Source organism: Haliaeetus albicilla, chromosome 26 (genome assembly GCF_947461875.1).
Source record: "Haliaeetus albicilla chromosome 26, bHalAlb1.1, whole genome shotgun sequence".
NCBI classification, from domain to species: domain Eukaryota; kingdom Metazoa; phylum Chordata; class Aves; order Accipitriformes; family Accipitridae; genus Haliaeetus; species Haliaeetus albicilla.
In genome coordinates, this window is record NC_091508.1 from 2,343,159 (window position 1) to 2,367,509 (window position 24,351).

The 24,351-nt window shown below is 47.1% G+C and overlaps 1 protein-coding gene and 1 long non-coding RNA gene across 2 annotated transcripts; one reads left to right on the plus strand and one right to left on the minus strand.

Annotated features, from left to right (window-relative positions):
- Nucleotides 1-5,777: 5,777 nt before the first annotated feature.
- Nucleotides 5,778-10,353, minus strand: LOC138681998 (uncharacterized). The gene is made up of 4 exons (XR_011322224.1): nucleotides 9,972-10,353; nucleotides 8,514-8,737; nucleotides 8,222-8,410; nucleotides 5,778-5,989 (listed from the first exon to the last, which is right to left on the minus strand). It is a non-coding gene; the product is annotated as an uncharacterized lncRNA (long non-coding RNA).
- Nucleotides 8,261-23,591, plus strand: PIGR (polymeric immunoglobulin receptor). Its single transcript, XM_069770677.1, has 11 exons — nucleotides 8,261-8,461; nucleotides 16,326-16,421; nucleotides 16,661-16,993; nucleotides 17,636-17,965; nucleotides 18,596-18,916; nucleotides 19,393-19,707; nucleotides 20,644-20,770; nucleotides 21,296-21,411; nucleotides 21,748-21,873; nucleotides 21,994-22,052; nucleotides 22,973-23,591. The coding sequence occupies exons 2-11, from the start codon at nucleotides 16,340-16,342 to the stop codon at nucleotides 23,096-23,098; spliced, it is 1,935 nt and encodes a 644-aa protein (XP_069626778.1). The 5' UTR covers nucleotides 8,261-8,461; nucleotides 16,326-16,339; the 3' UTR covers nucleotides 23,099-23,591.
- Nucleotides 23,592-24,351: the final 760 nt, after the last annotated feature.

Consider the following 24,351-nt stretch of genomic DNA (forward strand, 5'->3'; position numbering starts at 1 on the left):
CTACCGATGCGGCATCGGCACCACCAACAGAGACCTGTACGTCAGCCTGAACCTGACGATTTTGGCAGGTAGGATACTGGCAGGGGAGAGGGGAGGCTCCGCTCCGCCGGCAGCCCAGCTCGCAGGGAGTGGTCTGGGGACAGATGCTGGAGCATCAGCGCACAGCAGGCATATAGACTTTTTCTACCCTGTGCTATTAACCAGATATTTACAACGATGGGGTGTAAAAGTACCCAGATTTGGCCAAATCAGCTGTTCATAAAAGTAAAAGGAAACTCCCTCCCGCCTGCCTGGGGGCTGCGTGCCCGACGGTGCCTGCCATGCTCTCTCCCTCCAGATGCCGGTGCGTTGGGGTCGACCGAGCTCGTCCAGGGAGAGCTCCGCGGCTCTGTCACGGTCCTGTGCCCACCTGGGGACACCCAAGGCAGCAAGAAGAGGTTCTGGTGCAAACTGGGGAGAACCGGCTGCACTCTCATAGCCGACTCCGATGGCTACGTGGGAAAGAGTTACCAAGGACGAATCTTTATCACCGCTCAGGAGAGCTCTGGAGCTTTCAAAATCTTGATAAATGACTTAAGAAAGGAAGACTCGGGGCTGTACAGGTGCGGGACGGGAAGGCTCAGCGGCCAGGACAGCCCGCGGATGGTGGCTCTGCAGGTGACCACAGGTAGGACGGGGCACTGGGGGCTGCACGTGCTGTGTGGGCTCCTCGCAGCCCCGGATGAGGAGCGTGAAATGCTAACAGTGTCCTCTCCATCCTGCAGCCTCCACCCTTCCCAAGAGACCAAAATTTCTCAGCGGCACAGTCGGAGGCTCACTGTCCGTGAAGTGCCACTATGATCCCAAAGGGAACTACGAGAAGAAGTACTTGTGCAGGTGGAAGGAAGCTAGCTGCTCACTGCTTGTGGATGGGGATGGGTTTGTGCACGAGTCCTACAAAGGGCGAATACGAATAGCCAGCAGCAACCAGGAAAATGGGACTTACACCGTGGTGATGAGCCACCTGAGAGAGGAGGATGCAGGATGGTACTGGTGCGGGGCTAAAAACGGGCACACAGAGCACACATCCTCCATGAAGCTGCGCATCCAGAAGGGTAGGTGGTGGAGTGGCTTGGAACACAATAAATCCCTTTTCTTTTTCTAAATCAGCCTTTCCTCTACCCCTTCATGGACATGAGGAGAATAGACTCTCCTCTGTACTATGCATAAATATAACAACATTATGAGAAACATCAGCTATACATTTTGCCTTCCAGTTATTGGCAAGTAACTGAGGTGAAGGTGAAGGTTTTCAGAGGCAGGGATGTAAGCTGAGCTTTCAGAGGAAATTTAGTTAGTTTGAATTATATTATTGATTATTTATGAAACAAACCCCTAGCATATGATATCCTGATCCTACCAAGTGCAGCGCAGAGACATGTCCTTTGCTTTGAAGATAAGCTGAAGGTTATCATGGAGCTTTAGAAACTGTGGCATGCAAACACACAGATCCATGTAACTGTTCAGCTGGCAAAGACAGAAATAGCGGGGTTAAAGTATGAAAGTTTGCCAGATGTTAATGCGTTTTAATTAGTACGCCCAAGCGGCTTTCTATAAGACACAAAGGAAAATAGAAATGCTTGTGTTTGGTCATATCATGCAGCATATTTTTTCATGCCCAGATGCCAGGTGAAATGCGTAAATCTTTGGTAAATTTAACACATTGCCTCTGCAAAAAGATGGATATTCAAGCTTCCAAATAGTTTTCTCCACAGAAACCTGCTCTTCACAACACCCGGAAACATCCAGTTTTGTGAAACCCACTTTATCAAGTCTGTCCACCTACAGCACGCCCACACAGAGGAGCATCACGAGCCTGGCATATGCGATGGGCACTGTGACTGAGAGCACCAGCACCCTGCTGCCCACTAACCCCCCCAGCACCTCTGTAACCTCCCCAAGCAAAATCTATCACGAGAGGTAAGTTCATGGCCACATTTCTCGCTGGCACCAACTTGGTGGTTTACGACCTGTCTGCCCCATTTCCCCCAGGCCCTACATAGGTTGTGCACAGGTTGCAAGTTGAAAACGCCGATAGGAGACATTAAAAATTAGAGAAGCAGAAGGCAAGGTTATCTCATGTCCACCTGTGGCATGTATCTTTGAACTCGTCTCTAAATCTTCTGGTGCTGGCCACTCCTGTAGATCAGATGCCAGGGTCAATAGATGTGCTCCTGTCTGTTTTCCTTTGTTTGGTATGGAGACAGGACATTAGGAAACATTAGGCTTGAGCAATAACGCTGGTGAATCAGTAGCTGCTACATACTTTACTGCACACATTATCCAAGCCCCTATAGGCAGCCAGTAGCCCAGGTAGCATTTAGGTGCTCTGTGTTGCATAAGGAGCTATCTTTGGACAAGGTTAATCAAAAGGCTATGAGTTATTTTGGCCAGTAATTATTCCATGGTACTTCTCCACAGCAGGCCCTGTGGCTCACCCCAGTGCAAGTGGTTTCCCCAGGGAATTTACCTTCTGGGATTCCTGTTACACAGGATGGCTGTGAGCAGCTCTTACACCTTTCACCCCAGCTATGGCCACCATCCAGCACCAGGTGAAGTGATTTGTATAGTTGGTGCAGATGCATCAGATGTTGCGGTATCAGTCATAACTGAAGATAAACCACAAAGTCCACAAATCCAGTTCGATATCCTGAGCTGTCCCTCTATGTACCTCAGAGCTCACACCTGCCCCAGTGACCCCCAGCACGAGAAGCACAGTCTTCTCCATCCCCAGCCTCCCTCAAGCTGTATCTCCCTTCTATCCAGCCAGAAAGAGGAGGGGAGAGCACGTTACCAGTCACGAATCATGCTTTTGTATAAAGGGTCAGATTTTGCACCATTCCTGGCAAAGCTCTGCCTGCCTGTGGAGCTCTGATAGGGTTTGTATCATTTTTGCAAGGAGATGGCACGTAGATACCCTCCAACAGAATGAGAGTCTACAACAACTCACAAAGAAAGAGTATGAACCTTGCTTGTGAATTTGTATGATGAAAATAGCTCATTTTCCTTTTGGAGGAGCTCATTCTGCTGGGAGCATAAACCCCACAAGGTAGAACAAAGGTAGCTGTAGAAATAACTTCCTCATAAGCCAAGCTCCAGATCAGATGATTTCACCTCTACTTGACTGTATTGACTGTTCTCCATTGATCTAGTCAGAGTGTATAACTCCTTTATAATCTTTGGTGTAAAAACAACAGTCTGCATTAAGTTGCTTCAGACACCCCGTAGCCAAGTCAAAATCCAATTTAATTCTGATGGTTCATCTTTCCAGCTCATCAGGTGACTCACACCTGCTCCCAGTTGTGTTACCAGCTCTCATTTTACTGATTTTCATCACTATCACTATTCTCGCCCTGACCAAAATAAAGCTTCAAAAGGAGACAGGTAAGTTGGCCAGGCAACACCTCTCGGGTTGCAGTTGTTGTTTTGCAATGGCTTTGCTCGTGATTTCAAGGAGCTGGAGTCTGACCCACTGAAGGTTTCCATCTCTGGAGACACGCATCCATTCTGCAGCCAGTGCAGCCTGAAAGTGCAACTGTACTTGCAAGCAAGCAATGTCACAGAGAAGTTGCCTTTTTTTTTTTTTTTAATAGGCTTAAACAAAAAGCAAATGAAGGAAACAGAAATTCTGAAGCCCTGCTGAAAGCAAGGTTGAGTTTTTGTGTATAGAGGATTTATAGCTCCATGAGTGCTCGGAAATATTGAAGTATAAAGGGCAGGGACCTGCACGGCATGAGCAGCTACGTGCTGGGCAGCTTCTTGGGGCTGAATCCAGCCCGCTCAGCGCAAAGCTGGCAAAGACTTGCCCAACAAATGCTTGCTAATGACTGATTTTCAAAAATACGTGCATATATATCTTATTCTATAACATAGTGTGTCCCTAGAGATAAATGCAGGGACAAAAAACCTTCAGCGATGACAGCAGTGAGTGGAAATACCTTATTCACAAACATGAAATTGGGAAATAATGGGCCTAATCCAGTGTCTCTTATGACATGCTAGTATATTTAAACAGGCATTAGAGGAGATGTTCCCTCTGTTGCATGCACATGTTTTTGCTTTTAAGGAGAAGAAAGAAGCACCATAGGAAACCTGACAGCAACGCCAATTCGGGCTGGTCTGAACCCTGTAAAAGAGCAAACGATGGAGCAAACCCCGCGTCCAGAAAAAGTGCACGAATGCCAGACAGACTCCAGCCAATGTAGGTGGGTGTTTTCTGGAATTGGTACTGCAAATGTTGTCTCCCTTGGTAAAAGAGAATAAAACCAAATTTTAAGTGGAGGATTTGCAGCTTAGTACGTAAAATACCTCAACAGGATAGACACCAGGTTTGCAGTCCAGGAATTACGATCCCACAGCCCAGGATTTATGTTCTGGTGCCAAACTGTTGCCTTTATTCTTTACCAAGAGATGTTGAGATTTCAAAAGACTTGGATTAGATCCTATATGACGTTTATATATTTATTATAGGATTGATTATAATTTTTGCTTACGCATTGTAAACATGTTATCGCTTTTCCTGCTTGTTTCAATAAAGTCTGATTGCTTATGACCTCTTGCAATATTACACAGAAGCAATTCTTGTTCACTGTGTTGCAATCTTATTCTTTTTTGTCCTACTCGTGCAGGATAATCTATGATATCCTTGGAAGATTCAGGATGACCAACTCATGTGTAAGAGCCTATGTCTTCTGGCAAAATATAAGAACAGTGGGCCTGTCTTGGAGTACTAATACTCTTTAGAGAGGAGCTCTTGCAGAAAACATCTGAGCAAATATTTTAAAGTATATCCAATTTGTGGAAATTCATATTAGTGAAAAGTACTCTTCTCCATTAAAAAAATAATAAATCAAACAGTGGAATAGTGGTGCAAAAATTTGGTGATGGCATTTCATATTCACATTACAATGCACTTAGATCCAAACTCTCTGATCATATAAGCAGGTGATAATATTTTAAAGTCAGAAAGTAGCAGAGGGAAATAAGCAATCGTGACAATTTGCACCCTCTGGAATGATCTGCCACCTCTGTGCACAGTACTGCATGTACGCTCGCATTTCTTATCCTATTTGAAACATCCACTGGCTCAACCAGAAGCAGATCTACAGACATCATATTTTAAAAGCTATATAGGGAATATATTGTAGATGTTAAAAGAAGCCTTCAGAGTGGCTTTAAAACCAAGGCCATAAAGGTTCAAATCTAGCATATTTTGTGGAGAGTGATACAACTTGCTAAAACTATACAAGTTTTATTGCTGTTTGAGAGATTTTACTTTACAAAAAAAAGAAGCTGTATGAAAGGTTCTTGCAGTCCTAAATATAAAGAATGGAAAGGAAAAAGTACACCCCCTCCTAAAACCTTTAAAATAAACAATTAACATTCTATGAAAAACTTCTAATAATGAGAACATAAACCAGAAGCTGTTAATTATGCCTTTTGTTTCTAGATATCTGGTTTGGGGTAAAGCCCAGGATAACTCTCCTCTTAAGCTGAGCAGGGGGCTGACTCCAGAGGTCCCCTCCAACCCAGGTTTTTCTAGATTTCCATTCTCAGGATTCCCTGAAATCTCAGACTCATCTAAAATATCAAGTTTGGCATAAAAACAGAAACACCCACGAAATCACTTGTAAAAATGTCGTAGAGACGCAATTCCAGATCAGAGCTTTTCTTCTGGATTTTTTTGTTTGTTTGTTTGGTCTTTTTACAGCAACCCTATGGGGAAAAACATACCTTTCAAGGTGACTGATGAAGACTTGAGGCAGAACCCCCTTCTGTCAAAGCCCCTGTGTACATGAGCTTGGAAGTTTCCCTACGGAAAGCCGAGGCACGGCTATAAACTGCAAAGCTCCCAGCACCGCTTGTTGCTCACTGCCCTGCTCAGAAGCTGAACGTCCCGAGTTGAGAGCCAAATCCCCGCCAGCTGCCCAAATGCCACTTGCTACATGGTCTGTAGAAGAGAGAATAAAATAATGCATCTGTAATCAAGCTATTTGTGTGCAACCCTGACTATCTCTTGCAGAGGCAGAGCACCCCGAGGGAAAGGTAAAGCTGGGGAGGGGGTGTGGGAAGGAAGGACCCTCGTGGCTGCAGGTTTGCTTAGTGCTAGGCAAAAAAAGAGAGGATTTTCTAATTTTTTTTTTTAAGTTGGCTCATTTTGCAACACATAAACCGTATCTGACTTCAGTCTATCAAAGACACCCCAATTCTCGAGTGCTATTTTTCCTCCACCTCTTCCACAGAACTATCCACAGCTTCAAAATCAAATTGTTTCAGCCCAAACACAGCCCAGACCCAAACTAGCTTTGGTTTGTATGCTCAGATTGCATGCCATGCTGTAAACTGTGCTTTGGCCCGAGAAAAAAGCAAGCACAGGGTTGTTTGTTTTCTGGAGATGCCAAACTGCTTTGGAACCTGTGACTTGGCAGGAGGACGCTTCCTCCTCTGTTAAGGCAAGTAAATATACTTGCATGAGACAATGGATCAGGTTTACCAGAAACCTTAAGGGTGATGACTGTGGCTTGGTTAAAGAAACCATTTATCCACCCTGGACTAACTTTTCTTCCCCAAGAGCACCAGCAGTTGCAGGTCCCCATGGCTGGTTTCTGCCACAACTTCCTCTGCCCACGGCCGTACCATCTTCCTCCTCTGCACCCTCCACAAGCCCAGGCTCTTTAAAACACATTTTTGTGCAAACTGCAGGATTGAGACAAGGCGAACAGGGAAGCTGACATGCTGGCACCCAAGGGAGAGGGACCCGGGAGAGCGGGAGGTATATGAAAGCAAACACACCTGTGCCTATTGTGGCCAAGCAAGGGCAACTATGTCCAAGAATAAAAAGTAATGCCAAGAGCGGCCGGAGAAACAGCACTGGTGGGAAGGGCACAGCTTGCAAGGGGAGCAGCATTTGTTCCCATCTAGGAGAGACTGTGGCTGCTCTCTGTGTTCAAGGTCCCCAGCAGATCACCCCATGCAAGCACAGCAACAGCCTTCCTCACCACGAAAACTGCACGTTCATGGAAAGAAAGCAGCTCAAGGCTCTTAGCTAGAGGACAGGTACTTCAAAGGCCGGCTTTAAGATCCGACAAATTTGCTAAACATCCCGACTCCAGGTCTCAGGCGCAGCAGGAACGCCTGGACCTGCCATCCTGTTTAAGCTCATCAGCCTTCACTGAGAGCAAATGAGAAAAGCTTCATGTGACCCCCTAGTTAGAAGAAATTACTGCTCTTGCAACATTAGTACAAGGTAAAAAAATTAACGATTCATCCCACATAATGAAAATATTTTCATCTTCATCAGGTTTACTTTCTCATACAGTTCCATTTCTGACAACCCCACACTTCAGAGGGAATTTGTATTTGGGCCCCTGAGATGCCTACAGCAGGAGAGCAAAGAGATGAGGCTGAAGATGGCAGCAAAGCTACTGTTAATTATTTTTCATTTTAAAGATCTTAGTGTTCTTGGTCTGCACAGACAAGACTAACCCTTGTCCACCCAGACTCCTGCTTTTCCCATGAAACTGAGGGGAGGCACAGGGGCTGGAGAGAGCAGAGAAGGGAGACAGACCTGCTCAACCAGGGGCTTCTTAAGGACACCGGTTTTCAAAAAGTTTGCAACAGCTTAAAAAACCCAACCACCTGGCTTTGTCCAACTTTGCCCTACAAAGCTATTCCACTGTTGGTTGGGGGTATCATAAGACCAGAAGCCAGGTCAGTCTTCGCAGCACGGGGTTCTCGTGCCTGGGACGACGGGAAACGCGGTCACAACTCAGAGGTGATGTTGCAATGCCACCAAAGAGGAGGGGGCTGGCTGGACCCTCGCGTACTCAGCAAAACTCAGACCCCATAAGGCTCCCCAGTGCCTTTGTGCCAGGTGTAGGCACCCATCTTCAAACCAAGGAATCACAGCTGCCCTAGCTACCTGGGTCCTGTCCAAGCAGAAGGCTGTCTCAAAAGTACCCTGCTCCCAGCAGAGCAGACCAACCTTCCACGGACCCGACCCCAGGCAGCCACCAGGCTCCTTCCTAAAGCAGGCAGAGGTGCCCTGGACCATGTCTGGGAGCCCACCCTTGGGGTGGCTGTTGTGCCATGGCAATGTGTAAATAACAGCGTGCACCCTCAAAGTGGCAGCAGAGCTGGGATGGGCATTGGCTTCCCGGCTCTCACATGGGGTGGTGCTCACCTGCCAGAGTTTTTGGATGCTATTCCTTTAAGGCACAACAGGTGGAAATGCAGGGCTAGAGGGACAAGGAGTATTTAAAACAGCCTGGCATTGCCAGAGCCCGTGTCCGGCTGTGACACGGAGGCAGGACACCTGCAGAACGTCCAGGGGTCGGCCACCGAGACACCAGCAAAACTGGGAGCGGTCAGTCTGAAAGAAAAAGCAAGAGGTACAAAACAGTCTGCAGAAGTAACTGGGAGTGTAAGTCATGCTTCTTCATTATCTTACTGAAATGCAAAATCTTTTGTACTACCGCTTTGAGATGGGGAAGGAGAAGAATACAAGACTCGAGACACTTTTAAGGACTGTTTATCGCACATGTGGGAAGGGAAGCAGCAGTTCTGAAAGAGCGGTGAATAGGTGTGCAGGTCTTGCTAGTGGGGAGGCTGATTTCTTTTGAAAGAAGGTCAGAAGCATAGGATCAGGCTTATGATGTTTATGTTTTCTTCTCTGCTGTAGATTATTAATCTTTCCTTTCTGGAAAAAAAAAGCTAATTATCATTGCAATATTTGTATTAAGTTTTCACCTAGAAGATAACAAATGTTAGTAAATATTACTGTAGTAATCTAAACTGTTGCAACTCAGTCTGTGGTCATTACAGTCTTTTGAATCACAACACGGAGATAATCATAGGGATGCAGATTTTGAAATTTAAAAAGAAAATTTGTGCCTTTATGTCCTAAATGAACTCTGAAAAAGCTACCAAGTTTGTACATTCAGAAGGTAGGTAAATAGACATTGATGCACATAAGTGACTGAAATGTACATGGTGTCCTAAAGTTGAAATAAGAGAAAGGCGGCAGACTCACATCTATACCAACAGCAAAGGGGTGGGTTTCTGCACACCTGATTTCTTACTCTGCAAAGGAAGCTTTCACATAGGACTTTTAATACATTTCATCTGAAGTACAGAGAAATACCATCTCCTCATAGCAATTATGCTGCTGTTAAAATGTGCGCTGGCACTATCCATCCATCCAGCAACTGTCACTGTACAGACTGTGGCTGTACAGTAAGTGCTGTTGGATCATAGTAAGTTCCTGCTCCTTGCAATATGAGTAGTATTAAACTAGAATAATAGTTCAATAGTGTTGAAATTGATTTCACTTTCCAGCCCAAGAGACAAGAAACAAAAAGTAAGAAACTAATGAACCATGACATCTTATCTGAAAAGCAACAAGTTGGTGCATGGGGTAGCTAACACCTTAAAGGAACATAAAATTCCATCACAAGTTAGTGTATGGTATATCTAACAGCTTAAAGGAACATAAAATTACACTGGCAGCACAATCTCAGCAGGAATTTCAGTCACTGCCATGAGGGCTGTCTGATTATTGTTTTTCATTTGTTTTCCAGAATATATTGCTCATATAGGACAGTGTTTAACTGGCACTTACAAACATTTTTAGCTAGGAGGGTCACAAGTACTGCAGAAATTTCTAAAACCTGCTGATTTCTTAGTAAATACTGATAATCTTCAATAAGATCTGCCTAGCTGTTCCTGCTCACTGCATCACAAAATTAGCACCTCCTGTTTATTCTTTCCACATTGTAAAGGAGACATCGGTTTGGAATGTGAAATATTTCTTCCCTGTATGTGTTTGGGTCAGCTTGATCTTTTATCTTAAAGTTGATTGCTCCTTCATATCTCCATGAAAATGGAGTGGATTGGTGGCTTTTCTCCATCGCACTACAGTAAATAAAACTCACTGTAAGGCCATCTATGCAGTGATCCTGATGGGCAGCATAGAGATGTAGATAGCCCCAGTCCTGTGCAGCAAGAATTCTGTTGCTGTGCCCTTCTTCTAGGCACAGAAGTCTTCAGCACCTCCATAAATCACCCCTAGCACGTGTGCCAGTGCTTCTTTCACAGTATAACCCCTGATGCTGCTGCTCAGCACTGCCTGTGTCTACAACAGTTTGCATCTGTAGAGCTTCCTTGTGGTGTTAGCGGGTCTTGCTTTAAAAGGATTCAAGGGGAAAAAAAGAATACCCCATTCTGTATGTTATTATTTCCCCAGTATTTGAATAACAGTAAATATTCTACAAAACAGGACTCCTGGGCTAGAATCACAAATGTGACAACTAAATCTTCATGTTTCATTGATCCCATAGCACGGCCTTGACACTGGTCATTGTTAAGAGCAATAGTTAATAACTAATGGATTGGACTGTGCTGACCCCTGACAAGCTGCATTAGGAGTGTATTGGTTTCTCAGAGCTCACCCTTGCAGCTGAGTCAGCAGAATTTAGGAACTGAACTCTGGTATTTCATACCCAGCAAGAGCAGCTGCTTGCTCAGGTTTGCATAACTCAGGGGTCAGGTCCTGCTCTCTTTCAAATCATTATAAATCTGAAGATGTTGCTCCCTAAGACTGATAGAGTCACAAAAGCACCATAGAAACCCAGAGAAAGTCTTGTAATGAATGATGTTTAGAAGAGCTAACCTGGTCAGAGAGCACTTTCTGCTGGAAACTTGAAAGCACTACTTCAAAATTTAGGCACACGATAGTGCTGGAGAGGAAGGTGATGTTCCCAACCCATCCCAATCCCGCAGTGCTTTCGGCACTGGGGAATCCAGGGAAGTGTCCACACACAGTAGCCTGGGAAACTCAGCACAGGGAGGGCTCACACCAGAGCTCACCGCCTCCCACCGCCCTGCAAGAGCACCACGAGCCACTTGCTATGGATAGAGACACTAAAGACATGTCCATATAAACAAGGGAGACTGACTGTGGGGTTTGAGGGGGGATCTAACCTCCCCAGAGCTTTATACACAGCATTACAATTTCTTTGTCACTCAGTGGCGGCATAATGCAGTGAGATTTAAGAGCACAGCAATGTACCAAATCAAAAGAGATAGTGTTACTCCTTCTCAAGATGATACTAAGACAACAAAAACATTTAGCTGTCCTGAGCTGGAAAGCAAGAAAAAAGGTCATTCTGTTGTAAAAGACCTTGTAATTTTTCCATTTGCATAGCTTTGCACACCAAACCACATTGCCGTAGGTCCATGTCTCACTCGCCACTAACCAGCGAAGCCTCCGTGCAGCACATGCACGTGCCAAGTGCTAATGCACTTGGGTGGCAGGAAGAAACAACAAAATCCAAGTTATGGAAACCTATTACAAGTTGTAATGAGTTTTTACCTGTCATTGTGGTATAGATATATATTTGGGGGTTTTTTAATGCTTGAACACTTTCCAGGTTTCTCATGCACTCACACACCTGCACAGTTGCCCTCGCTGGGGGTTTCAGCAGCTCTTCCCAAGCTCATGGTCACAAACCTGGCAACTCAAGCCAAGCATGGAAATGGGCGGCTAGGAGAAAGTTAATGCCATTCACCTGGTAATGGCTGTATCTTCTCTTTTACAGCAGATGACAACTAAATGTTTTTATTTGTTGGTATTAATCTTGCTGATGATTAGCCTGTCCTGTTCTGGTTTTGTACGATATAATTCTTTGAAATCCCTGTTGCATTATACACACAAACACAGCAGCATACTGCAAACAGCTAGAGAGCATGGAGCCACCCCCGCCTGGCAGAGTGTCCCAGGCAAGACAACACCATTGCCCTGATCTTGGTGACATTGGTGTCCAGGGGCCCGGGTTAAGAGTGGAAAGCTCATGCACCAACACGCAGACTCCCATCTCCTGAGTTCAGCTGTAATACTGGGTTTGCGCTCTAGAATTTTCAAAACCTGTTACGTTGGGATGGGGAAGAGAAGGAAGCCAGCAGTTTTGATGACGCAAAATGAAAGTAAATACACAAAACCAAGATTTGAGTTGTAGCTTAAAAAAAAAAAAAAAAAAAGGATTATAGCCCCAGCTGGTAATAACCCAAAGACGACCACTGTTGCAACAGGGTCTTTGCAAACACCAGACACACGCACTCGTACAGCTGGAAGCTTTCCCCGTGGCTGCTTCTCTGCAAGTCCTGTGCAGGGAGGGGAGAGGGGGAGACCGAGTACAAGGTGTTAATCTCTGCCCCCCCTTCACCTATCAAAACGTTTTAAAGCAACCACAGAGACAGCCCGGCAGTCTATAGCAACCGGCCCAACAGCGCAGGTGAGCTGAAGCCCGAAATGCCGACGGAGGCGGCTGTCCCAGCGCCCTGCCAGCCCAGCACGTCCCACCCACGGCTTCTTTGCCCTGTGCCGCAGAGCACCTTCTTGGGGACACCTTCCCAGTGGGAATAACTGGGTTCCCTCCCTGCTTTCCCTCCTGACCAGTCCATTGCACTGCCTTGCAGGTCGTTTCTCACTGGGTTTTTAATATATCAGGTTTAAGACAGCAGCTTCTTTGCCTGCATGGACAGAGGCAGCACAAATCGTGTGTCCAGGTTTCCCTCAGCGTGTTGGGCTCCACGATCCTCCTGCCTGGCAGCTCTGGTGCAGGCAGGAGCTCCGATGGCCACGCAAAGTGGGCTGCGGGCACCAACCTGCACAATACCATGCACATCGGCTACCAAACAAGGTCCCGATGACCTGTCCTGCTGCAGTGTAGTAGGACCAGGTTTTCCCTGCGGGAGAGGTTTCCAGTGTCCGTCAGTCCGTGGGGACACCATGGTCTCATGCACTCAGTCCTTCCCACTCCAAGAGCGATCAGAAATCCAGCGCGGGCACCCGGACACGCAGGTCAGTGCCTGCGAGAGGGGGAAGCGGGAGATGTGGACACGAGCAGGGGGAAACCCAATGTAGCAGCTGAGCCCAAACCAGCCACATCATGCAGCCCCCAGGCAAAACCGGTGGAGGACCATCAGTCGTCTGCAAAGTCAGTGCAACTGTTCCCATACAGGGTGACAAAACACAGCGGCTGCTGGAAGGTTTTGGGAGCACTGCACAAGCCTCATTCTTCGTGCCAACCACCAGACTCCCACCAGGACTTAGGGGAAACCCCTCAGCACCAGTCATGGCATCACTGCCTAGGGCAGATTTTTGCATCTTTCTCTGAAGCAGCTGGTGCTGCCAGATAGAGAGGGCACATACTGATACGGTTGGGGATCTGTATGTGAAGCCCGAAACAAAGCCTTGCCTCCACTGCTAGCTCCAGGAAAGATTTCACCAATACAATAACAAAGGAGCACTATTTTTCCCCTTTCTCTACTCCTGAAAAGTTAGGATAGACTGGCGAGAAGCTGCAGCTGAGTGGCAGGAGGAATACAGGCTGGGCATAGGCACTTCACCCTTTCCAGCACTGGTTCTTCAGCCGGCAGTGTCACTGGGCATACAGCAGCATAAGAACACTGCGGACCTACCAGCACATCTGCCATCAGCTTGCTTCCCAAGTGCTCTGGAGACAGCATACACAGCATATCCCTCTGGTTTCAAGCCTCTTGACTCTTCTATAGCTGCCTGCAAACCTTTGCTGTCCCATCTCCTCTCTCCTTTCAACTCCCCCTCCATCTGCAGAAGCACGAATACAAATCACTTACACAGCCACTTACTTGCACTCCCTTTTGTATGAGCTCCGCAGCCTTTTTTCTTCCTTGGAGCTCTGAGGTCTAAACCTTGTGCTCTGACTAGAGACAGCAAATCCAGCAGCAAATATTCTTTGAAAGCAAGAAGGAACTAGAGCTCCTTTCCCAATAGCTTGATGAAATTCTCCTCCAGCATCTCAAACAGCGCTTGCTTGTTGCAGAGTGACCAACAAAGCTCGTTTGCACCATTTCTGTGGGCTAGGAATTGTCTCTGAGCGTAACATGGCACCGGCAGCAGAGAAGGGTTCCCAGCCACCCAGCTCGGTGGATGAGCATGGAAGTACATCACAGATTTTTACGTAACTGATGGCTGTGCTTGCTCAGACTTGCTATACATGGGAGTTTTCTCCATTCGTTCAATGAGTGGGGGAATGTTTTAACAGCATCTGAGAAAATCGGACTAGAGGCACCTCAGAGCTGCAGAAGTTGCAGGTGTTGGTCACGCAAGCACACGGGAACTGTTGTTCTTGTGTAGGCACAAGTGCACGTGCCCTTAGAGATAGAGATGCAAAAATTCTTTCCTGCTAATATGCATGTGAAGACCCTGATGCCACCCACCACTCTTGCACACATCTTCCCGAACACAGCTATAGCTTTGTTTCAAATAAGTGGTCTTGGTAACCCTTCCCTACCCGACAAAACCATGTTGTCTGTAACTCTGAAGTAGCCAATGGCTTTGGGAAGGAATCAGACTAACAGATTATTCAAATTTTGTGAAGAAGGGGAAAGCTGAACTGGGATCCTGCTTGCACTGCAGAGCAAGGGGTAGAGGGCAGTGAGGTGACCATCAGCCAGAGGAACTGCTGTTAACAAGGGGCAAATATCAAGGCCCTTTTTGTGCCATATTGTTTGCTTTCTGCAGGATATGTTATGTTTGTCTTGCTGGCTACTTCTGGGATATGTATGAAAGAACATTTTTCATGCTCAACAAGTTAATTATTAGCCATGGACAAGTGGCCACTGAGCAATTAGAAATCACTCTACAAGGAAGAAAGCACAACAGAACACCTTTCTTCTTAACAAGGAAATAAAAGCCTTTTTCTTCTATCGGGAATTACCCTTAATAAAGTTGTGTCACCTGACACCCTGAAATCAAGTTCCAATGAATGTTTATAAAGACTTTTCTTGGCACCTATCATCCTCTCTAGAACTTGGGCAGGTAGACCAACAGCCATGCTCGGGAAATGCACATTCCCACCGCTGCACCATGCAGTGTCCAACAGCACATTCAGTTCAGGCCAAAGAAAACAGTTTAGTGAAATAAGAACCTTGGCTTCTTCTGAGCCATCACTCAGTCCAAAACAAGGGGAAGGTCAGAAATACTCATCCTGAAGACTACAGACACATTTCAAGAGAGACACAGTTTGGTTTGACATTCCCCAATAGTCATCACTGAGTCCTGGCCAAGGGTTAATTTTGGTGCAGTAGATTTGGGTGGATATAGAGGTGGGACAGTGCTTTATGTGGCTTAAGTCTGATTCTTAGAGGGGTGGGGGTGAGGCGTAAATCCCTGCATCTCACTAACTTTATCAGCAGCTGAGGAAAGAAAAAAAGCAGAGGTGAAAATATTACCCTTTTTTTCTTTTGCATGTCCTTGAAGAGACCAGGGAAACAAAGAGCAGTATCTAAATACAGGCTTCTGACAGGAGCTCTGGTCTGTGAGATAAGGAAGAAATTTTTACAATGAGGGTAGTAAGACACTGGAACAGGTTGCCCAGAGAAGTTGTAGATGCCCCATTCCTGGGAGTGTTCAAGGTCAGGTTGAATGCGGCTTTGAGCAACCCGGTCTAGTGGAAGGTGTCCCTGCCCATGGCAGGGGGGTGGAACGAGATGATCTTCAGAGGTCCTTTCCAAACCAAACCATTCTGTGATTCCGTGAGAGCAGGTTGTCCTAAGGAGTGGTTTTGGCACTCAGGCTCACAAGTGAACAAGCCTTCCTTTCACAGCATGAACAACATTGAAAGAAAATATGACCCCAGCTATGAAACTATTAGAAGCAGCATTATCTGCTAGCAAGGGTCAAGTGAGCAGCTGAGCTCCGGGTTGCCACCTGACTCTCATGCCTGCCAGGGCTCAATGGCTTTTGGACCATTTTTGAACTTCATCCTTGTGATGGGCTGTTCTGATTTACAAGTGTAAAAAAGATAGCATTTCTGATTTTGAATCAAGTCTCTTCCAGTTTGGCCAACATCCCTTTTTATGCCGTGCACACCATCACTGTTGCCTGCCCAGGGGACACTGTCCCTGGGGCACTCTGCTCCGACAGACACACTGGTGGCTTGCAGGCATTGCATTAACCAAGTCTGCTGTAAGAACAACTCCCTTCATTCTATAGAAGGGAAGACTGAGGTGTTGGGAAGAGACCTACGGGCAGCCATGATGCCATGCAGCAGCACAGGGAAGAGCAAAGTTATCTCCCTCTTTCCCATTCAATTGCTTGACAGACGCGATTAAATGCTCAATTTCTCTCTAGCTCAAGTAGCCACAACCCTCATATCCTCTAGGCACAAAGATTATTAGATTACTTGATCAGTTAACTTAATTTTGCAAGTCTGATTATTCACCAACTTCTGTGCCTTTTCCAGGGAATGCGAGAAAAATGACTTTACTAGCATTCACCTTCCTGCTCGCCTTCCTCCCAACTGAATCTGCAAGCAGCAAATACCTCCCCAAGGCAGCAAGTAAGTGTAACCTGTCTGGGGCACCGGTCTTGTGGGTGGCCTAAGGCCAGAGGTGGCATTACTAGGAGGGGAATGTCTCTACCGTGTCGGTGCCCATCATTGCCATGGGACTGTTCAGACCACAAGATGCTGCACAGCCCTGGGGCTGTTCTTGCCCCGGTACACGTGCCCTGTTCCGCAGCCCCATCGGGTTGTGTAGAACAGCTGACATTTATGGCCAACGTGTTTTCCTCTTGCAGTCTCAAGCCCTGTGTTCGGACCACGGCAGGTATATGGTCTGCTCAACGGGTCAGTTACCGTGAAATGCTTCTACCCTCCCACCAGCGTGAACAGACACGACAGAAAGTATTGGTGCAGGGAATCGGCCACGGGCTGCATGACCGTTGTCTCCACCAGCGGCTACACTGCTCCAGGCTACAAAGGCAGAGCCTCCATCACTGATGACCCACAGGCAGAAAGCTTCCAGATTCACATCTCTGAGCTGACAATGGCAGATGCAGGCACCTACCAGTGCGGTGTTGGTATCAATAGCAGAGGGCTCTGCCACAAAGTCAGTCTGGATGTTTCTAAAGGTAATTACAGTCTTGGGGCTCCTTGAAGTATTATTTGCTTTTACTCCCCCCCTCCCGCACACTCTTTTTAATGAGGCTCCACGGATAGTCTGTCCAGTGTCTAAGAGCTCAAGATGCTTCATGCTTTCAGGAAACAGCAGTTTTCATTTTCCCCTGTGCTCTAACAGAATGACTTTATTTTTTGACCAAAAATCTGTCATAAAAATCAGACTAAATGAATGTCATGTTAAGGTCACAAACATTGCTTAGAAGCTGCTGACCTCTCTCAGCTGCTAAACTTTAGGGAGATGCAGTCAGAGGGCAGAACTGCCCATCACTCCCATGTACCCTCCAACCCAGGGCTAAGGCTGTGCGAGCCAAGCCTGTGCACAAGTCCACGAGAGCACGGTGTGCAGGATGGCACCACACTGCTGGGCAAGGCCCGGGGTGCAGAGCACGGTGCAAACTCCCGGCAGCACAGCCCCTGGCAAGAAGGCTCTGGGAGAAACCCCGCTGTAGAGCAGGCAGTGATACAGCATAGAGACCTCAGTCCTGAAACTGAGGCTAAAAAAGGCTAAAAAAAAGCCTTCAGAGGTATAGGGGAGATGCACACAGTTTCTGACACAGCAGGCGGTACACACTGACCGGTGTCTGTATGCGCAGGTCCGCATGTGCCCGAGGGAGCTGAGCTCTTCTACGTGAAGCTGCACAGCACTTTGACCATGTCCTGCAGCTTTGGGAAGGAGTATGAGAGCTGGAGGAAATTCTTGTGCAAGATGGAGAAAAAAGGCTGCCGTAACATCATCGATAGTTATGGGAATGTTGATAAAGATTACACGGGGAGAGCTCTGCTAAGCAATGAGGATCTTCCAGGCTCATTCAGCATTGTGATAACTCAGTTGGGCTGGGAAGACTCTGGCTTGTACCTGTGCGGGGTTGGCGTCTATGGGGAGAAAGGAGAAACAAAGGAACTGGATGTGCATGTCTATGAAGGTAAGCTCTTCCCACGTTTTTTCCCTTCATCTCTGCTTCTCTTTAGAGGCATCGCTAGCAGTCTTACTTTATTTAACAAAAAACTTTAATTTCCCTTTGGAGAGTGCTGTTATCCTATCCTCTCATCTAGATACTTCTTTCTATTCATTTAACTACCTGTAATGTACTAGGCCATCACTAACAAAGCTTGTATCAAGATTTAAGTTCCCCAGCAGTGGCTAGCTATCTTCCCCAGTCTGGCTAGCCCAAAACTCCAGAAGGCAAATTCTGCCTACCAGCTAGAGACAAGCAAACTGTCTCTTCAAGTCTTAATTCCTTAAATCTCAAAATGACAGATGTAGAAAGGAGAAGACCTGCCCTTCCCCTAGCAAAGGGAGCAAAACTTTTAAACGTTGGTACACAAAGACAACCACCACCCAGTGAATTTGGGAAAAAGAAAGGCCTGACAGACCCCTTGGGGTCAATTCCTAACAGTGCCAGGACAGTCTCCTACCATCTGCACCCCTGAGCTTCACCTAGCCTTGCTTTAGCCAAAACAGCTTTGTTTGATCTGGTATTTATTCTCTTGGGAGCATGCCACATGGGCAAAAGTTAGACATATATAGCTGTTCATTTCATCTTTATCTCCAGAGTCACATGTTCCTCAAGGAAAGCCCACAATAATTGGAGTAAAAGAAAGTTCGGTAACTTTTGAATGCCGCTACGACTCTCTGAAGAATTCCTCAAAGTACTGGTGCAAGTGGAGAAAGAACGGGTGTGCTCGGATCATAGATAACTCCGGGTATGTGTCATCCTTGTATGAAGGAAGAGTGGCCATGTTCAACAGCCCAGATAACAAGACGATCATCATCATCCTGAACCAGCTGAAGGACAGTGACAAAGGCTATTACTGGTGCATGACGGATGAGGAGAAGGAGCAGCAATCATCAACTGAGCTGGAGATCGTAGATGGTACGAGCCTGGGCATTGGCAGTTCTCTGCCTGCTCAGTAGGTACAAAACAATCTCCTAAGTACTGCAACGGAGCAGATCTGGCTTTTGGGGAAGAGTTGTGAGGTCCAACTCTGAACTTCTCTCTCATAAGGCAAAACATTGTGCCAATCCCCCCACACCCCAGTAGCTTTAAAATGGAAACAGTTTATGGAAAACAGTTCCTTTAAAATGGAAAGGTTTCAGTTTTATGGGAAGGTGTTCACAAAAGATTCTCATGCATGTATTTCTTTAGCCTTGAAAAAAAAACCCCTCAGCTTTCACCCAGAGATGCATATACAGCATCCTTAACATTAATTTAGCAACTCAAGCAGTACTTTGTTCTCTCAAAGAGGCATCTCCTGCTTCACCATTTCTAGCAGCACCACCACCTGTTGACTACCGTTCCCCCCACCGAAACCACTAACATCAGCCTTGATCTTCTGTTTGCGCTTGCAGGACAGCCCGGACTGAAGGGAAAGAAGGACGTGGAGGTGCAAGCGGGTTCGCGGGTCGATTTAACTTGCTCTTATCCATGCAAGTACTACTCGTACCAGAAGTACTGGTGCAAGTGGAGCGGCATCAGCTGCACTCCCATGCCTGCTTCTGACCAAAGGCAGCCGGGGCCAGACGTTACCTGTGACACTGACAACAAGACGGTCATCCTCAGCTTTGACTCGGTGACAAAGTCAGACGAAGGGTGGTACTGGTGTGGAGTGAAGCGCAACGGCCTTTTTGGGGAAACCATGGCAGTGCAGCTGCGGGTGACTGAAGGTGAGCTCCAAGGCAAAGGCAGGCAGAGGCTTTCCTGCTTGTCAGGGCTGCCTTCTGCTGAGAAAAAAGTCCTCTCCATAGCCACTAGGTCGCAGCACCTCAAAACAGAAGGGCTCTCATCCAGGCAGCCTCCCGGACTAGCTGCTAAGATCACCCTGATTTTGCACAACTTGTCATACGTGTTTTCATCCACTCTGCTTTTTGCTTCCCAGCCATAAAAAAACCCACCGGTCTAAAAATCGCTTCCTTCCACACCATTTTTACTTTTTAACCCTGTCCTTACTAATTATTGCTATTACATTTTGTAACATCATTTAGTTTAAGCAACATCTGACACCTGTCAGGTGAAGGACTGCATGTAGTTCAGGGGTGCATCTTGCTCCAGGGAGCTTATCTTAACAAACAGGAAAACAGTAGGGAGCAGGAAAGGAAGGGCTATCACCAACAGCAAGGGACTTAGTCTCAGTTTCGGTGCAGTATTTTGGAATTAAGATGTTTTTCTCAGGGAAGAATATTGTTAGAAACAGAGAAAAAGCATAGCGCTAGATATCCCACATGCAACCGTCCTAAGTGGATGATGGCCAAAGTGAAAAGAAAGAGAAACAGGCTCATTTCATTGCCTTTGGTGGACATAGAGCTAGAAATAAAAGTAAACCAAGTATTCAAAATCTGTTCTGGATATACTAGAGGCAGAACTTAGAAATGCAAGACTTTTAAAAGTATATAGGCAGGGAGAGCCTACTTGTGATTTTTGCAATAAATTATCTGGAATGATTATTATTTCAGATCTCTAAACCCCATTTTAAAGACTCTCTCATGTACAACCAAAATCCCCTGAGGTTCCACGTGCACCAGATACATCCAACTAGTTTTTGTGTCACTATCTCTGTGCTGCTGCTCATGCGACTAACCATCCTTTTTCCCTGGGAAACACAGGGAGCAATGCTGACCACAGCCTCAACGTCCTGAACGTGGACAACCCCAGCCCCGCCGAGGGTGGCTTTATTCCCCAAGGAAGAGCCTACAACGATGCTGGGGTAGACAGCCCAGCTGCCTCAGAAAGGTTAGTTCTCTCCAAGCCTCTGTCATTTATAATTTTTGTGATGTTTATATTAACCTGTTGTTGGTACTGTGCTTGCACACTGTGTGTGTGGTTTAGCAACAAAAAAGTCTTGTCCCCAAAGAACTTAGCTCAAAACATCAGAGGAAAAGAAGAAAAAAGTTACAGCAAAAGGCAAGATGACTTGAAATTAGTCTCTAGCTCAAGAAAATACAGTCCCAGAAGGGAATGATTAGAGATTCCAAGTACAGAAAAACTAGTTGAAAATAATTCTGTCAAAATTAGAGACCTTTCCTTCACACATTTATAACCAAGGTGCTGATGTAGCTGGTTTGGCACAATCTCTGTCCTAGATTCTTATTTGGGTTTTATGTGCTAGGATCCAGTTTGTTAATTGAATTGCATCAGTTTACCATCTTATACAGATTTTAGACTGCTGGACATTCATATACATTATTCAGCCTTGAATAATTTAAAAAAAAAAAAATTATTTCACAGCTTAGTGATATACCTTTCCCTCCATTCCAGCTCTGATCAAAGCCCTAACGTCAGTACAATTTCAGCCTTGAGTGTTGCTGGTTCCATCCTCATAATCCTTGCAGCAGCTTTTGCTGTTTTTAAATACAGGCAGCTGAAGAGATCTGGTGAGTCCCTGCCTTTTCTAGTCTCTCAAGAAATGTCAGCAATATTAAGACACAGGCAATACCTTGTCCGTGCCACAGTCTCTGCTGGGCTGAGCTGCTCCCCCAGTACCCCGCCATGCGATGGGCAGACAAGGGACCCTGCTTCTCCCCCTGACCCCATCCATACAGCTGCAACACCCAGCGTACAGGGTGCCCGGGCTGAAACAGAGACCACCCCTCCACGGGCTTTGCACGTGGCATTGCACAGTGCCTCCTTGCACAGAGGCAATTCAGATGCCAAGGCACTTGCACCGACTGAGCGAGCAGGCAGGGTATTTATCTCCTCCTTCTTAACAGACCTGGTGTCCGTCGGGAGCTACAGGACGAACATCAGCATGTCGGACTTTGAAAACGGGAAGGAGTACAGCGCGACCAATAACGCCTGCATGAAAGAAACCCAGGAGACTCAGATAGGAGGGGATGGTAGGTTGCTGACCGATGGGCTGCAAGGAAGGGGTTTGCAGAAGGACCCTACAAAAGCCACAGAAATACCTGCCCACCACCCGCCCCCACACCCTGACACCTCCCTTTCTCTCCTTGCAGAGTTTGTCACCACCGCGGCCGCCCCGGAAAGCGCTGCGGAGACAAAGAAGGCAAAAAGGGTAAGAGAAGGCAGGAGAGAGCCCACCGATCTGGGAGACACCACCACAAAACTCCAGCCTCTGCCAAAGGAGCTGCCTTCTCCCAGGGGCCTTATTTACACCCAGGTGGTCTCCATCTCACCTGGATCTGGCCACCTGCTGCAGATCAGCCTCCCTGAGGGGACCTTAACCCTTTCCTGACCCCATGTTTTAGCAGAGACGATAATAGCAGTTGCCTTGCTTCAAACCAAGCCCCCAGGTAGCATCAGAAAGGTTGGGGCTGGGTGGTTACCACAAATATGAAACGCTGGGATAAGCAGATGGCCAGAAGCCGGAGCACATCCCACCTCCTAACCTTCCCCCCGCGTGGGCTGTGCTTCAGGGGACAGAGGTAGGCACGGAGGTGTCTGCCATTGCAAGGGCTGTGACTTGCTCCTGTGTCCCCGGCAAGTCCCTTGCTTCCCCTGCCTTCCCCTTGCCTTCCCCTGCCTTCCCCCTGCCTCTCCTCCCCTTGGGTAAGATCACGGTTGAGTAGCTCAGCACCAACTGAAGGTGCTGGAGGCAAGCCTTTCTTTTTACAAGTCCCTAACCAAAGGTAATAGGTAGGCGTTGTAAGCACCGGGAGCTGAACCGGAGCAATAAAGGGAACTATCGGGAAACCAGTAAAACCTAGCGGCTTTAGGACAGGTGAGCTGGGTGCCAACACGCAGGGACGGGCATGCCATGGGGTCCCAAACCCACCAATATTTGGGGTCTTCCCGGGGCTGAGCAAAGGCATGATGCTCTCGATCGGCACCAGCATAACCCACTGGATTGTCCCACTCACCCAGTCTGCCCGTATCATCCCGAGAAGCTCACAGCCCATGAAACGCTGCCCTTTCCCCGGCCATGGGCCGCTGTCCGTCCCCGCCTCCTAATAGCGTCCTCCTGTCCTTCCCCAGAGCTCCAAGGAGGATGCCGACCTCGCCTACTCCACCTTCCTCCTCACCTCCAACAGCATCGCGCAGGGTGACGCCAGGGGGGACAGTGCTGCCCCGGATGTGTCCCCCCCGAACTGGGAGGGCTAGATCTGAAGGTGAGGGACTGAGAGGTGGCAGCAACTGGGACCGGCTCTACCTTGAGGATCAGAGCAAGACATCAGCAAGCAGCACTGTTTATTGCTACCGCAATTTGCTATAGCTTGACCTTTTTTTGCTTAAATTCAGCTTCAAGGGGTGATTTAGGAGGAATCGTCTGATGCCAAGAGGGGTGGCTGGGCTGGAGGCACGGGTCTGAGCGAGCAGGTCAGACTGGGAAAAGGCAGGAGCTGGAGTGGCTTAGCCCACCGACAGCCCCAGCCCCACCAGTGCCCTTCCAAAACAGTGGGCTCTCAAAGGCCAGAAGGCACATTTTGAAAAATCTCATTTTCTTTTAAAGACAGCTGGAAAACCCTCTAGAACAACATCTCGCACTTTTGATTCCTCTAAGCTTTCTCATCCAGAGGGCAGTACCTGCAGACCAGACATGGTCTGAAGTGTTTTTATGCGCAAGCAATAAAGAATACCACTGGCTTTCAGCAGACCAGGGGGACTCGCAGTCCGTGGGAGGGCACGGGAGAGCTCACCCAAAGAAGTGCAGCAAGGGCACGTCTTAGGGGGGGCTTTCTCCTCCTTTTACTGCAGCATTATAGCATCACATCTGGTGTTACAAACGGCACAGGACGGTAGAAGAAACCCACAGTTAATGGAGACAAACAGGAAATATTTTGAGTAATGTTTCACATATGCATTTTAATCAACAGCAGGAATTGACCACAGCATGACATTAATTAGTATGACAACCTATTAGCAGCCTATATAGCTGATTAGCAATAGGCACTGGTGTTCACTGGCACTGTATCCAACTGCATAGCACAGACCAAATTCCCCAGAGCAGCTGAACCAACAGACTCCCCTTTCTGACTTGGAGTTACAACAACTAAGCCCAATCCGTGCTTCTCTGCCATGGAGCCACCCCACCAAGGGCGGCCTTGAAAACCCACCCTTTGCTTAATAAACCTGACCACACATCACTCACACATTTTCCCTGGTTGACTTCATGTTTATCCAGGCGGAAACGAGGATGACTGTAATTAAATGTTGTCTCTTGGTCTTATTTTCGAGAGTGGACAATTCAACAGAGAAAAGCAATTTATTGATACATGGATTTCCGAACGGCAGCACAACACTGTTGTCTGTCAGTGAGATGTGGGTGCAGAAAGCTGAATACGCTGCAGATAAAGCAATGTAGGAAGCAGCAAAAATGAAGAGGCTGTGACAAAGCAGAGAAGCAATTTTCTCTG

Coding starts and splice junctions, on each gene's coding strand:
- PIGR (XM_069770677.1), top strand. CDS start 16,340: ATGACTTTACTAGCATTCACCTTCCTGCTCGCCTTCCTCCCAACTGAA. Junction 17,966..18,595: donor GGATGTGCATGTCTATGAAG/GTAAGCTCTTCC, acceptor CTTTATCTCCAG/AGTCACATGTTCCTCAAGGA. Junction 20,771..21,295: donor AGCCCAGCTGCCTCAGAAAG/GTTAGTTCTCTC, acceptor CCTCCATTCCAG/CTCTGATCAAAGCCCTAACG.